Source organism: Mercurialis annua, linkage group LG1-X, assembly GCF_937616625.2.
Source record: "Mercurialis annua linkage group LG1-X, ddMerAnnu1.2, whole genome shotgun sequence".
NCBI lineage: Eukaryota > Viridiplantae > Streptophyta > Magnoliopsida > Malpighiales > Euphorbiaceae > Mercurialis > Mercurialis annua.
In genome coordinates this window covers 44814273-44829694 of record NC_065570.1, presented here as the reverse complement: position 1 = coordinate 44829694, position 15422 = coordinate 44814273, and the positions used below count along the sequence as shown (strand labels likewise).

General features: G+C 36.5%; 1 protein-coding gene across 1 annotated transcript; it reads right to left on the bottom strand.

Annotated features, from left to right (window-relative positions):
* Window positions 1-1980: 1980 nt before the first annotated feature.
* LOC126666271 (protein farnesyltransferase/geranylgeranyltransferase type-1 subunit alpha) lies at window positions 1981-5323 on the bottom strand. Its single transcript, XM_050359280.1, has 5 exons — window positions 5036-5323; window positions 4838-4947; window positions 3167-3287; window positions 2923-3018; window positions 1981-2526 (listed from the first exon to the last, which is right to left on the bottom strand). The coding sequence occupies exons 1-5, from the start codon at window positions 5279-5281 to the stop codon at window positions 2095-2097; spliced, it is 1005 nt and encodes a 334-aa protein (XP_050215237.1). The 5' UTR covers window positions 5282-5323; the 3' UTR covers window positions 1981-2094.
* Between the last annotated feature and the right edge of the window lie 10099 nt (window positions 5324-15422).

Here is a 15422-nt window from a genome sequence, read left to right as displayed (position 1 = left end):
CCATGAAGATAAGTTAAATTCGACAAGTCCTCGCCGGGTTTCTTGTCGAACCACTTAATATCCTCAGAAACGGATAAGTTCTTAATAAATCCATCAAACACAGCGGCATTCAGAAGGCTTGGTGGATCTTGCCTTTCGACCCAATCGGCCACTCTCTCATAATCTCTTCAAAATTCGCCTTCTTAACAAGTCGGCATTTTTTCTTAACCTTGGGATCGCTGCCACTAGCAGCAGGAGTATCTACACCCGTCGTGATTGGTGTGATCCTCAAAATCACATTTGGTGCAGGCTCAACACCCTTAGAAGTTGACTCTGGAACCGACTCAGCAGCAGGTTAGGAAACAATAATAACAATCTCGGTTGTCTCGTTTGAAGAAACCACCAAAGTCTGGGGGGCAAATACCTCGACGATATCTTCAAACGAATTGCCTCAGAAGAAATCGCATCTACACCGGCAAGGGCAATCTCGCCCATAGAAACAGACATATCCACTTTAAAACCTAAAAAGCAGTTTACCAGACGAAAAAGACATCCTACAAAAAACAAAAACAAGTACAAATCAGATAATACCTTCAACAACCTCTTAATAAGAGATATCAACAAGTCCTTTTGATGGATCCTCCAAAGACAACCACCGACACCTAAGATGATTATTAACTAATAATGACAAGATCGGTTCTTGAAAAATGCTATGGAAAGACAAATTAAAAGTCAGAGTGGACTTAGGCAAGCTTAAAAGCGAAGGCGAAGTCTTCACCACCTTAATCGGAAAACATTTCGGAAAACGCAAAAAAGCAAAGTCATGCGTAATGATAAAGAATTTTGATCTCCACCCTTCAAGACACGGTAAAGTAATAACATACTACCCTTTTCTACCATTCGGAAAAATCAAAACCTCATCATTTTTAGACAAAGAATCGACGTAATGAAAAACGGTCATGGAAGGGGACTACCCCCGAAGCCTACAAAATTCTATAAAAGAGGTTAAATTTGAATAATCCTGGGATGAAGTTTCCCAACAGCGATATTCAATTCGCAGTAAAGTTCAAAAATAAAAGGATGCAAAGAGAACCTAAGGCCAGCTGTGAGTTGCTCCTCAAAAATAACCGCTTCGCGAAGGGAACCGGGATAGCCAAATCAAGTTTCCCAATCCATAACCTACAGGAAAGTTATTTTTAAAAGGAATTTCTAAAATTTGTACCCCGGACAGATATGACTCTTTAAGAGCCACAAGCAAATTCAACTTTCATCTTTAACATATGAAACCTTAAAATAACACTAAATCATCATGTTTGTGTCCAAGTGTCGCATTGCTTTTTCCTGTATCGGTGTCGGTGCTACGTAGAACTGAAATAACCTTACAGTTTCTATGCGAGTCTGTTTCATCCCTCTGCCTCATGTAAATAGTACATGGGACCTACTGGAGTTTTATGTTTCGCGTTTCACTTCCACATTTGGAAATGCTTCTAAAACTCTTAAATTAATATTTATAAACTAATATTGTTCAAAAAAAATTCTTTTGTTGTTTCCCGTTTCAATTATTTCCATTTGAAAGTTTCCATGCAATTTAGACCGAGAATAGATATGAATGTGGATTTTTTTAATTCTATAATTTACATGTCTTTATTTCAAACATGGAATTTATTTAGCCAAATGGAATCGTTCCCAAGTTTGTTTCCAATTTGTGACAAAATTGCTGGCTACTACAGTTTAAATGTAAAACGAATCAAAAACTCAACGAAGGGGGGAGCAAACTTATTTCAGAAAAATAGAGATGAACTGTTATGAATGTTGAAATATCAATTTTATTTCAGTTTGCACCACCACAAGCATTCTCATTATTAGCAACATGTGAATCATTCATACAAGCCTTCTTATGTCAAATATGAAAACGAAATCGATCATTCGTTTACGGTCTAAGCAACAAGGACAGCTGGAAATTACTTTTTATGACTAAACTCAGTTTTTAGCCCTCCTGAATGAGTATTCTTAAATTATAGATTCGAATGAAATTAGAAATTTTTTTAGTTATACAAAATTAGTAACCAACTCACACAGCCATGGACAAAGAAGCCTCCAGGCATCAGTAATCAGCTAGGCTAATGCAGGCAATTTGCTCTTCCTCCACATCCAATAGTTGACTCTCATCGGGTCCACACGCTCCAATATACAACACACTGCTTTTCCCAAGTCTGGTTCAGATGGATCAGAGTTTGAAGTCGTCAAAGCATCAACAGCCGCTCTAAGCTCTTGGTTTGGTTGAAACCCGTGGCAGAGAAGATCCAAAAGCATGCTCAGAGCAAATACGTGGTTAGTTTTAGCACCCAAAATTTTCAGACATACAGAGGCGACTTGAGGATCATCAATCCAAGACTCTGTGTCGCCTTTGTAGAGACCTCGAAGATATCTCCAGGGGCTCTCGTTGTCAGGGTTAGCTAAAATGGCCTCCACTGTGAACGTTGTTTCAGATTCTCTCATGGCCTTCAAGCCTCCCAATAAGGGAGATCTAGTTATAACAAAGTACCTCTGTTACAAGACAAAGATATGAACACATTTCTCAGCACCCCATTAAAAGTGTAATCTAAATTATCCCTCCGTCTCAAATTGATAGACAGTTTAGGACAAACACAAGTATTAAGAAATTTAGTAAATTTATGTAAAATGAGTAATTCTATAACAACATACCACACTTGCCCTTATTTAATGCAGAATTGACTTTGCTTTTTAGTGGGTTTTACTCTCTTTTCAATGTAATATGCTATAATTAATGAGGGTATATGTGCCATTTAAGCATTCAAGCAATAAATTACCGCCTATAATTTGGGACAAAGAATATTGGAATAGTGCCTATCAATTTGGGACGGAGGGAGTATGTTTATGTAATGAATTATTTGAATAGCATGCGAAATGTGCGATCCTTGCCTGATTCCAAGCAGAATTGTTAAAAACATCGTCTTCAAGGAGCTGTCTACAATAGTCAAGTTCATCTTCCCATCCTCCTAAAGCCTGCAGTACCCACTGAACACAGAGACAAGACATGAACTCATTCAAAATGTTAAATGCACACCAGATAAAAAGAAACCGACAAAGGATGTATCATCTAAACATTTCAGATTGAAAATAACAGAGAAATGCATTTGGCATAGAGGACTAAAGAAGAACAAACCTGTCGGTGGGACCAGGCATGATAATTTTTCGCATCAAGGGAAAGAATCTTCCTGATAAACTGAAGTTCTTTCGCTGCAACATCAGCACCTAATTTCTCGGCAACCCACCGCCTATGATGCCTGCAAACATCTAATTATTGTTAAGTTGATGATAAAAGTTGAAATGCTCAAAAGACGTTAAAGTAGATAACAGCTCTAACTGAGTTTTGGATGGTTTGCCTAAATTAAAGTGAACGAGATGGCCAAAAGCCACTCAAACAAGTAAATATGTATTACTAGTCTACACTTCTTCCTATAGCCACTCACTCAACGTGTATTCTTATAGAGTTAAACAGAAGAACAAGTGAACCCTCAAGTTAATTCCACTGATTTACCGCTGATAATCAAAGCAATCTATTTCACTGGAAAGCTCTTATATTAGCCAATTATGCCGTACATCAACAATCACCGAGTAATTTTATCATGTTTGTTTAAGAGCAGAACCATTAAAACAAATGAAGAAAAGTTGGAAGTGACTGAATGTTATTCCCTGATCGGAAAAAATATGTGTTGAACTCTAGTAAAAAGCAGTGAGAAGATTCAAATGGAAAAGCTCATAAATCAATACAGAATCAACAGATAACCCCACCAATAATCATCATTCCAAACATGTGTCTTTGAAAAAATTTGTATATGTTCATTTGTGAAATTCACATTCAAGCTCATGAAAGAGTATAGTTCTAGATTGTGGTACACGCAGTTAACCGCAGGTAAAGTACATATGGAAATGCCTAATGTATTAAGTATTAACCACCCAGTGATCAATCTACTGCCTTTTTTGACAATAGCAAACAAAAGGGAGCTATCTTGATTCATAATTCACTTAGAAACTATCAACATTTCAACCTTTCACTTCTGATTAGGCAGGCATAATCAACTGCCGGCTATAAAATCATATTAAAAAGCTCATAAATAACACAGCCACCAAATACTACATATAGAACCTTTGAATTTGTAGACAGCTTTAAAAAATTATAAATCGCTAATCCAATATGTACAAGATGAATTCTTACTACCACTTTGAACTAAGACAAACAAAAGCAGGTACCTCTTGATCCATAACGTCACTAAACAACCACATAAACTTTCACTTTTCACTTATCAACAATAGAAAAGGATTTATTAGCAATGATAAAACCATAAATATCTAATTTCTTAACCACCTAGGCTTCAATTTAAAGTCTTTTGTAACAATAAGGACATAGATACACACACTTCACTAATGCCAACTGCATAAAGTTTCAATCATTTGACCGCTCACCATTAAAACATGGACCAATTAGCAGCTATAAAATCATACACTCAAATCCCTGAAATGTTAATGACCAACTTAGCAATTTACTACCTTTTGTGAGAATAACAAATAAAAAGGAGCAACCTTGACATATAAATAGGTAGCACGGACACTTCATACGTATCCCTCTTCGGAAATGTTTCGGCCATAGAACTTAATTTTTTACACAGGAAACCTTAAAATAACACCGTTTCACCATGTCCGAGTGTCCCGTTTCCATGTGTCCGTGTCCGTGCTACATAATTCACTAAACAACTATAAAAATTATGATGCTTTTCCTAAATCAAACACAATTAATAACCAATCACAAAAACATAATAAACTCATAAATCCTCACCATATCTGATAATTTTTAGTGTTCTCTTTCGCAATCCGTTCAACATAATCCAACTCCTGATACATATCTACATTCAATGCCTCGAGAACTAGTCTTCTGAAATGCCAAACCTTTAAACAAACAAAAAACACAATCAAATATAAATATAGCACTTAATCAGACAGAAAAAGAAGAGTACAAAAGGGGGAAGTGGGTTACAGTGTAATTGCCAGGATTGAGACAAATAACTAAGTGGGTGAGCTCGAGAGCTCGTGGGGATCGTTCATCGGAGAGATAAATGGCTCTGAAGTAGTTCATGGTCTCTTCGAACTCAGGTTTGTATGCTATTGGGACAACTGGGTTCGGACCGTCGTCTTGTGGGATTGGGATCACATCTGACCACTCTGCTCTCTGGCTTAGTGGCGGTTTCTCCTCCTCCGGCCGTAAATCGTCGTCGGAGTCCATTTTTGATCAGTAGCTGCTTGATTATGGTATTGATTTTTTTTTAAAAAAGGGTTAATTTCTTAAAAAACCCCCACCTTGCACTTTTTTTTCTTTTTTTTCGTTTATATCCTGACCTTGTAAAAACACCATTTGTACCCAATTTTGGATTTTTATGTTTCATCCCTACCCAAAAGCATTAAATTATACTCTTTTCATTTAGAAAAGAATTAAAACATACTTTTTTCTATTTTTAAAAGTACAAATAAATCCTTAAACTTAAAAAATGATCAAATATATCCAAATAATTAATTAATTTTTTTTAATTATATAAAATAATAAAAAAATAAAAAAATTATTATTATTTTTAATTTTTTTGTTATAAATATTTTTTAAAAAAATTAAAAAAAATTAAAAAAATAAACAAAAAATTCGGAATTATTTTTTAAAAAAATTATTATTATTTTTAATTTTTTGAAGAAGATGGTATTTTTGTACTATTAATAACTTTAATATCTAATTAGTATATAAGTTAAAAATAAAGGATTGTTTTAAACTCTTTTTCAAATGAAAAGAGTACAATTTAATGTTTTGGGTAGAGATGAAACATAAAAACTCAAAATTGGGTACAAATGGTGTTTTTACAAGGTCAGGGTATAAACGAAAAAAAAAATGCAAGGTGGGGTTTTTTTAAGAAATTAAGCCTTTTAAAAATCATCAAATCTCATTAAATGGAATATCAAATAATTTGAAAACAAAATTCCATAACACACGACATACTGCCTAATTTGCAGATCTTACTTACGAAAATAAAAATAAATTATTAATTGATTCGCTAAATAAGTGCAATCTTCGATAATTCTCCGATCAAATTTCTCCAATCACCCACAACTCACAGCATTCCATTCTCACCGCAACAAATTTTTCATAAAAAAAAGACTACATAAAATATTTAAAAAAATAATAATAAAAAATTAATAAAACTAAAACCTAATTACTTAAAAACCACCAAACTTTTAACTTTTTTCATTTATATCATGACCTATAAAAATTTTCAATTATACCCTATTTTCAATTTTTATGTTTCATCTCTAATCTAATGAATTGAATTGACCTATTTTTAAAAAAAAAATTAAATTAGTACTTCATTTGTATTTTTTCAAATAGAAAAAAATATAATATAATCATTCTATTTAAATTTTTTAATATTTTCATCCTTACATTAATTAAATTGTTAAAAAGTTTAATTTTATGGTACAGATGAAACATAAAAATTAAAAATATGGTATAATTGAAATTTTTTCTAAATCATGATAAAAATAAAAATAAAAAGTTAAAAGATGGGTGATTTTTAAGTAATTAGAGCTAAAAGTAATACACTTTTTAGTAAATGAATTGCGATTAGTTGATAGATTTTAATCTATTAAGAAAAATGAAAAAGAGTCGCTATTTATATATATTTATAAAAATTAAATAACATAAATAAAGGGATGACTACCGTCAATAAAGAAAATCAAACCATTGACAGTATCTGAAAAAAATTAAAAAAAAAATTAACGGCTAGGATATGTTTAGAGAGAGGAGAGAGGTTTTTATTATATTGATACTGTGTTACTGCATATACCCTTTCTTTTTCACTTCATTCTAACCAGGATATACCATATTGTGAACAATAATAATGTTGGATATTTTATTTTATTCTTTGTTTTTGGAGGAAATAATATATCTTTATGAATTAATATTTTATTAGTTGTTATACACATTTTTTAAAGCTTAACCCTTTTTTGTGCAAAAGTTATTTTGTTAATAAAAATGAGTTGAAACAAAGTTAGTGAAATTTTTTTCTTGAATTTAATTATATGGTTAGTATTCAAATTGGCTAATAATGTATTAAACAAAAAATAAAATTTAAGTTTATATCATTATAATGCTTTAAATACTATTTAAATTTTAAAGTTTTACTATCACTATGGTATTATTCAGCACAACATTTTATGCATAAATATGATTTAAAAATTGAAATGAGCAAAATCGGAACCATTAATATAAATCAAATTAAATTAAAATTTATTTTTATAGGATTTTTTAAAATTTAATGAAAAATATATATACAAAAATATTGATTTGTTTTTTGAAATAGAGTTTATAAGCTTACGGATCCATAAAAGTGAAGTTAGACTCTACCAAGGAGCGGAAGGATTGAAGACTCGAAAAAATAGAGTTTAATGGATCGTTTTGAAAAGAAAAGGAAGATGTGTGATCAAAAGGGTGAGATGTAGGCATAAAAGAGATAGGCAAAGAAGGTGATCTGAAGCCCTTATTGTGAGGAGCTTCTTCATCGCAAAGCTCAAGGGGAGGAACGGGAGCGAGTCCATCCGATTCACCACGAAAGACATAGGATTGAGACACGGGATCACATAAAAAAACAAATCATGTTTAGTCATTTTTTCATGCGACATGCCACGAGCGTTTATAGAATAAGAAATCACACGCTGAAAAAATCAAATATCAAGCGATTTAAACAACGAGCAATTGCGTTTATGATCATCCCACTCAATATGGGACAGAGATCAAGTCCCGATACACACCACAAACGATAAAACAGAGTGACTCATGTTAGAAAGATCCTCGTCAGAAAAACCAAATATAGTAATAAAAGCTTCCCTAGTGTAATATTCCAAAATATTTTAAGATAATTAAGTCGTGCCACGTGTCGAGATTTCCAATAAATTAAATTAAGAAGAATTTAATTTAATTATATCGGGAATTTAGAGTAATTTTTATTAAGCGGTTTTACGGGAATTAAAGAAATAACTTCGAAAATTAATATAAAATAATTTATAAATCTCGTGACGATAATTATTTCGCCAAAATTTGCGAAATAATTTATAGTATTTATGATAAAAATTTCGAGTCAATCGAAGATTGTTTAAAATTTGGCGAATAGGTTTTGAACAAAATTGAAACTTTTGAAAAGTTTCAAAGTTGCCCATATTTATATATATATATATATATATATATATATATATATATATATATATATATATATATATATATATATATATATATATAACCTTCATGATGAAGGATCTAGATACCAAACCTTCATCAGTTTCTTTCTTTTTCTATTCTTCGTTCGTTTCGTACGGTTCGTTGCTCGGTTTCTGTTTCTCGTCCGTTTTCGACGTTTTATAACTCGAAACGATCGTATTTCAGTGGCGTATCACGGTAAGCTTGACGTTTTATCGTTTAGACGGAAATATTTTGAGTTATATCGATTCAAAGTTTTAGGCCACAAATTTTTTTTATCGTTTTATCGATTATAGGATTGAATTGGATGTTTTGATATTAGAATTAGCTTTTTGAATGCGTTTGGAACGTTTTTACAGTTGAAAGCACGTCAAAAATCGACCTCAGGCTAAGCCCGTGGCTGTGCGTCGCACAGTCTACAGACTGTGTGAACGCACAGTCGAGAGACTGTGCGAACGCACAGACACATTGTGCGGACGCACAGTTCCTCTGTGCGGCCGCACAGGAAGACGCGCGTACGCACAGTGCTTTCACCGATTGACCCGTTTTAAGAATAATTTGCCGTACACGCATACCGAGATTTGAAATTGATTAGTATTCGACTAGTTATCGATTAATTTGAGACATTGACCTAACAAGGTTAAACGAGAACGAATTCTAGAAACGGTAATTGATCCATAAACGAGTTAGACACCGTTTATCGGGATATACGTGAGAAGCACGATGGTTAATGAGAGTTCAGTGTGTTGAGTCTCGAGTCTATAGTCAATCTTAGATTAGAATTCTGATTTGAGTCTAATGTTTTGAAATTGTTTTAGATCTAGCGAGGCAAGAAGCAGCTGGACCTATAGTTCGGGAAGCGTGACGTTTCAAGCCCCGGCGTATTTTTGGATAAGCGTTTTCAGTGAGTTTATACGATTTGCTTTTAAAGTATTTATACAAGCAATTATTTTATATTGCTTTATGTTTGATTTGCATGTTTATAGTGCGAAAGTTTTATATTTGAATTGCACATACGCTTGATTTGAAACCAATATTGATCTGATGGAACGTGCTACCTATTGAGCGGCAATAGGACTGTGTGATCACCAGTTTGATTTGATACACCTAATTATGAGTATGAATTTTGAAGTTGGAAATATGAATTTGATACGAGTGAGCACTCGGTTACGGTGTAACCTGGAGTCCCTGTATCTAGTGGGTTGGACCCACCAGTGAGTTGGACTCACAATTTGAGATTAAATGATTGAATTGGACGATATATGATTAGTATGTTTGAGGATTAGGGTTTCAATCGGATCCTATACTAGGCTGCATACGTTTTGAATGATATGGTATTATTTTATGATTTGTTTGAGTACTTATTAGTAAATGTATGAACTCACTCAGTATATCCCCATATACTGACCCCTTATAGATTTCCTTTCAGGTAAAAGACGCTTTGAAGCAACAGACTTTTATCTTACTTCCAGAAGTGTGTATTTTTGAAAATATGTAAAGAAACAGTACTTTACTCTTAGAGCTGCAGTAGATAGGTGGTTTGTATGTCAGTTTGTATTATATAGTTTTCTGTAAATATAACTTAATGTTTTAAAGTTAATAATGTTTACGCTTGCTGCGTTATTTATATTGTGATGGCCAGAGGATATGTATACATGGCATGTGAGTTCAGCATGATACATGTTATTGTCCGTCATGCATGACGTTTATGATTCGCGAAAAATTGTTTTACGTTTTTAGGCTTGCTACGGGTTTTGAAGCAACCACTCCCATTCCCTAGCGCCGGTCTCGGCCCATGAGATTGGGTCGTGACAATGTTGGTATCAGAGCATGTTTCAGTTACCATTGCTTATTTCAATAAAGTGCTATGTGATTAGGAATCCTAGGGATTCTACTGCAGCACATAGGACTCGAGTCTTGTCTTTGTTATGTAATCATTTGATTTTCGAACTTTCAGCCTTCCCTCTAGGATGTGAGTCTGTCATAGGTGTGTGTTCGCATGTGATAAGATGCGCATTTAATACGATATACGTTTGCGATGATATGCGATTATGCGGCTAAGTACTGCTGTTTGTCTTAGTCAGGATGTCAGACCAACGACAAGAAGAAGAGCAAGTTGCCGCTGCAGCACGACATGTTGTAGAAGGGGCACATGATGTTCACCCAGAAGCTAAAGATGAGTCTTCTGTTCATGGCGGAGGTGGTGACCAAGAGGCCCAGGCGCAGGCACCTGGAGTGCAAGCGCAAGCCCAGCAACCTAATGTTGTGGGTTTTGATCTGAATCAATTTCTTACAGGAATTGTGGCTATGCAAGCCAATCAGGCTGAGGTGCAGAATATGCATCGTGAACAACTACAGAAGCAACAGCTACGCAATGTTGCTTTTACTGATCGAGATATCGTCTTGGCTTATATGCGCCTTAAGCCAACTAAGTTTGATGGCTCAGGTGATGCTCTAGATTTCCTCGAAGAAGTAGAACATAATGCTCAACGTCTGCAAGCTAACGAGAGACAAACCATCATCATGGTGGAAATGTCAATGAAAGGGTCCGCAAAAGACTGGTTTCAGCAGCACATTCATTCAACCATGGATACTATGACCTGGGCTGAATTTGTGAATCGTTTTAGGGAATTATTCTTACCGTATGCGGTGATGGAGAGTTGTCGTAATCAGTGGCTGACCCTGAGTAGAGGCAATCGGTCTGTGCAAGAGTTTGTGACAGAGTTTACCAGAGTGAGTAGGTTTACACCAGACCTAACGACAGACCTAGTCAGAGTGAACTCGAGGTTTGTGGAAGGTTTAGGAGCTGAATTTGTGAGTCTGACGTCTGATATCGGAAGAACTTTGGTGCAATCAATCGACAGCGCTAGGCAAATGGAAGTTTCTCTGATCCGTTTTGGGAAGATTCCTGATCCTTCTAATGTTGCACCTATGAGGAGTAATATGTTCCGCAGCATACAGAGCGCACCTACCCAGTCATACGTTGGAAGTCATTCTCGACCCACATCACATCAGCAGAGAAATAAGAGAGCTCGATATGGAACTAGAGTTAGTACTTCAGGCACCGGATTTAGTGCCAGATCCATGAGTGATATGGGAGGTGGAGCACCTATTTATCTGAATTGCAATAAGAGGCACTATGGAGTATGTCGTAGTGTTACTGGGGCGTGCTTTAGCTGTGGCCAGCAGGGTCACTTTGCTAGAGATTGTCCGAGGCAGATGCCTCAATGCTCCATGACTACAGTAGTACAGCCTTCTTATCAGCAACAGAGGACTGCGCATCATGCAGCGTCAGGATATGATTAGACTAGAAGTACCTTTACTGGCCAGAGAGGTCGTGGTTATGCAAATCGAGGAGGAAGGAACGGCGAAGATCGCTGTACTGGTCAGGCTTCGCAGGCTGGCGGGAGTCAGGTCAGGTACTTTGCACTGAATCCTCAGGAGGCTCATGCTTCCAATGCGGTGGTGCAAGGTACCTTTCCTATCGCTTCTCAAGACGCACTAATTTTGTTTGATCCGGGTGCTACGCATTATTTTGTTTTGCCTAGCTTTGCTAGTAAGTTAGGAGTACAACCAGCGTATCTTAGGAATCCTCTGTTCGAAATTACCCCAGTCGGTGAGACTGTGGAAGTTAGTATCGTTTATCCGTCGTGTCTAGTGAAAGTCCAAGGACGAGATTTGTTAGTTGACTTGATTTTACTCGAGGTATTAGCTTTTGACGTTATATTAGGAATGGATTGGTTAGCTCAGCACTATGCCAATGTGGATTGTCGGAAGAAGACAATAACGTTCAACACGCCTGGAACTGAAGCTGTTTCAATCCAGGGTGACAAGATAGAATCTTCTATGAGTATTATTTCAGCTATTAAAGCTTGTCGTATGTTACAGAAAGGATGTCAAGGATTTTTAGCGATAGTACGAGACGTGGAGAAGAAGAGTATAAATATAAGTGATGTACCAGTTGTATCGGAGTATCCAGACGTTTTTCCAGAGGAATTACCTAGATTACCCCCAAATCGTGAAATTGAGTTTTGTATCGAATTGGCTCCTGGCACGAAGCCGATATCGATACCTCCTTATCGAATGGCGCCTGCAGAGCTCAAGGAACTTAAGGATCAGTTGGAAGAATTGTTTGGTCGCAGTTTCATCAGACCGAGTGTGTCCCCGTGGGGTGCACCAGTGTTGTTTGTGAAAAAGAAAGATGGATCGCTTCGACTATGTCTCGACTATCGACAGCTGAACAAGGTGACGATAAAAAACAAGTACCCGTTACCTAGAATCGACGATTTATTCGATCAGTTACAAGGAGCGAAGTATTTCTCCAAGATCGATATGAGATCAGGCTATCATCAGCTGAAGATTCGTGATGACAATATTCAAAAGACTGCTTACATTACGAATTTCTCGTTATGTCATTCGGATTGACGAATGCGCCAGCAGCATTCATGGATTTGATGATTAGGATATTCAAACCATACTTGGATCAATTCGTGATTGTGTTTATCGATTTTGATTTATTCACGTTTAGAAGAAGAACATGCACATCATCTACAGATAGTACTACAGATATTAAGAGAGCATCAGCTTTACGCCAAATTCTCTAAATGTGAATTTTGGCTAACGGAAGTGGCGTTCTTAGGTTATGTGGTTTCACAAAGCGGCATTAAGGTTGATCCAAAGAAGATCAAAGTTGTGATAGAATGGAAACGACCTGAATCGGTTACCGAAGTTCGAAGTTTTCTCGGTCTAGAGGGATACTACAGACGATTCGTACAGGACTTTTCGAAGATCGCTGTACTTTTGACAAAGCTAACCCAAAAGAATGAGAAATTTAACTGGACGAACCAGTGTGAGATCAGTTTTCTGAAACTGAAAGAGTGTCTGACAACGGCACCAGTCTTAGCGCTACCAGAAGGAACAGAAGGATTCACAATATACTTTGATGCGTCAAGAGTTGGACTAGGATACGTCCTTATGCAACATGGACGGGTAATCGCGTACGCTTCGTGACAACTTAAGAGGCATGAAACGAATTATCTGAAACATGATCTAGAACTAGCAGCGGTGATCTTCGCGCTGAAGATCTGCTGACATTATTTGTATGGCGCCACGTGCGAGATATTTACAGATCATAAAAGTTTAAAGTACATTTTCGATCAACGAGAGTTGAACCTCAGACGGAGAAGATGGATGGAGTGATTGAAAGACTATGACTGCACGATTCAATACCATCCAGGCAAGGCCAACGTAGTGGCAGACACGTTAAGCAGGAAGTCGGTGGGAAGTCTCCCGCATATTGCAACAAAATGGAGGAGACCATTAATTAACGAGATTCATACGATGTTCAGCAAAGGGATTGAGTTCGAGATTTCATCTCTCGGAAACCTGATAGCACAACTAACGATACGATCAACATTGATAGACCAAAATCAAAGAGTTGCAAGCTGATGATCCTCAATTGAAACATCTAATTGAGGAAGTTCAACACGGAAAGAGTCAAGATTTCAGTATCGTTAACGGAGTACTAAAATATGGCAATCGCATGTGCGTTCCAGACGTGGAAGACTTGAGACAGAAGATCATGGAAGAGACGCATGAAACGGTCTATAGTGTTCACCCTGGTTTTACAAAGATGTACCATGACATCAAGGGAATGTATTGGTGGAGCAGAATGAAGAAAGATATCGCGGAATTTGTGGCTAAATGTCTGACCTGTCAGCAAGTCAAATTGGAGAATCAACGACCTTATGGATTTCTTCAGCCGTTACCCATCCTAGAGTGGAAATGGGAGCAAATCACGATGAATTTCGTAGTCGGACTACCCAAGACACAAGGGTTTTGACTCCATCTGGGTAATCGTAGACCGCTTGACGAAGTCAGCACACTTAATACCTATCAAAACAACGTATTCGGTGGCGAAGTTAGCTCAAGAATACATCGATAAGATCGTGAGCTTACACGGAGTTCCAGTATCAATCGTGTCAGACATAGGTTCCATATTTACCTCTCAATTATGGAAGAGCCTACAAGGAACGTTAGGAACGCGATTGAATTTCAACACTGCATTTCATCCTCAGACGGACGGCCAATCTGAGCGAGCGATTCAAACGTTAGAAGATATGCTTCGACTATGCGTGCTAGATTTCGGAGGTAACTGGGATACATACCTACCTTTAGTCGAATTCGCCTACAACAACAGTTATCACTCGAGCATCGAGATGGCTCCATACAAAGCGTTATACGGGCATAAATGTCGATCCCCTGTCTGTTGGGATTAAGTTGGCGAACGGAAGCTCACTGGAGCAGAGATCGTCCAGATTACGTCAGAGAAAGTACCGTTAATAAAGCAACGGTTAATTACTGCTTCCAGTCGACAGAAGAGCTATGCAAATCCCAAGAGGAAAGATATCGAATTTCAGATTGGAGATTACGTGTTTATCAAAATATCACCGATGAAGGGAGTTATTCGTTTTGGAAAGAAGAGCAAGTTGGCTTCGAGATATGTCGGACCATACCAGATCATAGAGCGCATAGGCTCAGTTGCCTACAAGCTAGACTTGCTACAAGAGATTTCGCAAGTTCATCTTGTCTTCCATATTTCCATGCTTCGGAAATATGTACCAGACCCCTCTCGAATAATTCAACCACAAGTAGTGCACGTAAACGAAGAGTTAACCTACGAAGAGCGGCCAGTGTTAATTGTCGATACGCAGATCCGACAATTGTGGACGAAGAGAATTTCGATGGTGAAAGTCCTATGGAGGAGTCAATTCATAGAAGAGTGCACGTGGGAGACAGAAGAGGATATGAGGCAGAAGTACACATATCTATTTACTCAAGGTACTTGGCTAAAGTTTTAAATTCGAGGACGAATTTATTTTAAGGGGGGGTGAATGTAATACCCCAAAATATTTTAAGATAATTAAGTCGTGCCACGTGTCGAGATTTCCAATAAATTAAAATAAGGAGAATTTAATTTAATTATATCGGGAATTTGGAGTAATTTTTATTAAGCGGTTTTACGGGAATTAAAGAAATAACTTTGAAAATTAATATAAAATAATTTATAAATCTCGTGACGATAATTATTTCACCAAAGTTCGCGAAATAATTTATAGTATTTATGATAAAAGTT

Excerpts from the sequence above, each read along its gene's own strand:
- LOC126666271 (XM_050359280.1), bottom strand. The coding sequence starts at position 5,281 with ATGGACTCCGACGACGATTTACGGCCGGAGGAGGAGAAACCGCCACTA. Across the intron at positions 4,948-5,035 it reads TCAATCCTGGCAATTACACT|GTTTGGCATTTCAGAAGACT; the intron begins GTAACCCACTTC and ends GTTTGTTTAAAG. Across the intron at positions 2,527-2,922 it reads ACAATTCTGCTTGGAATCAG|AGGTACTTTGTTATAACTAG; the intron begins GCAAGGATCGCA and ends GTCTTGTAACAG.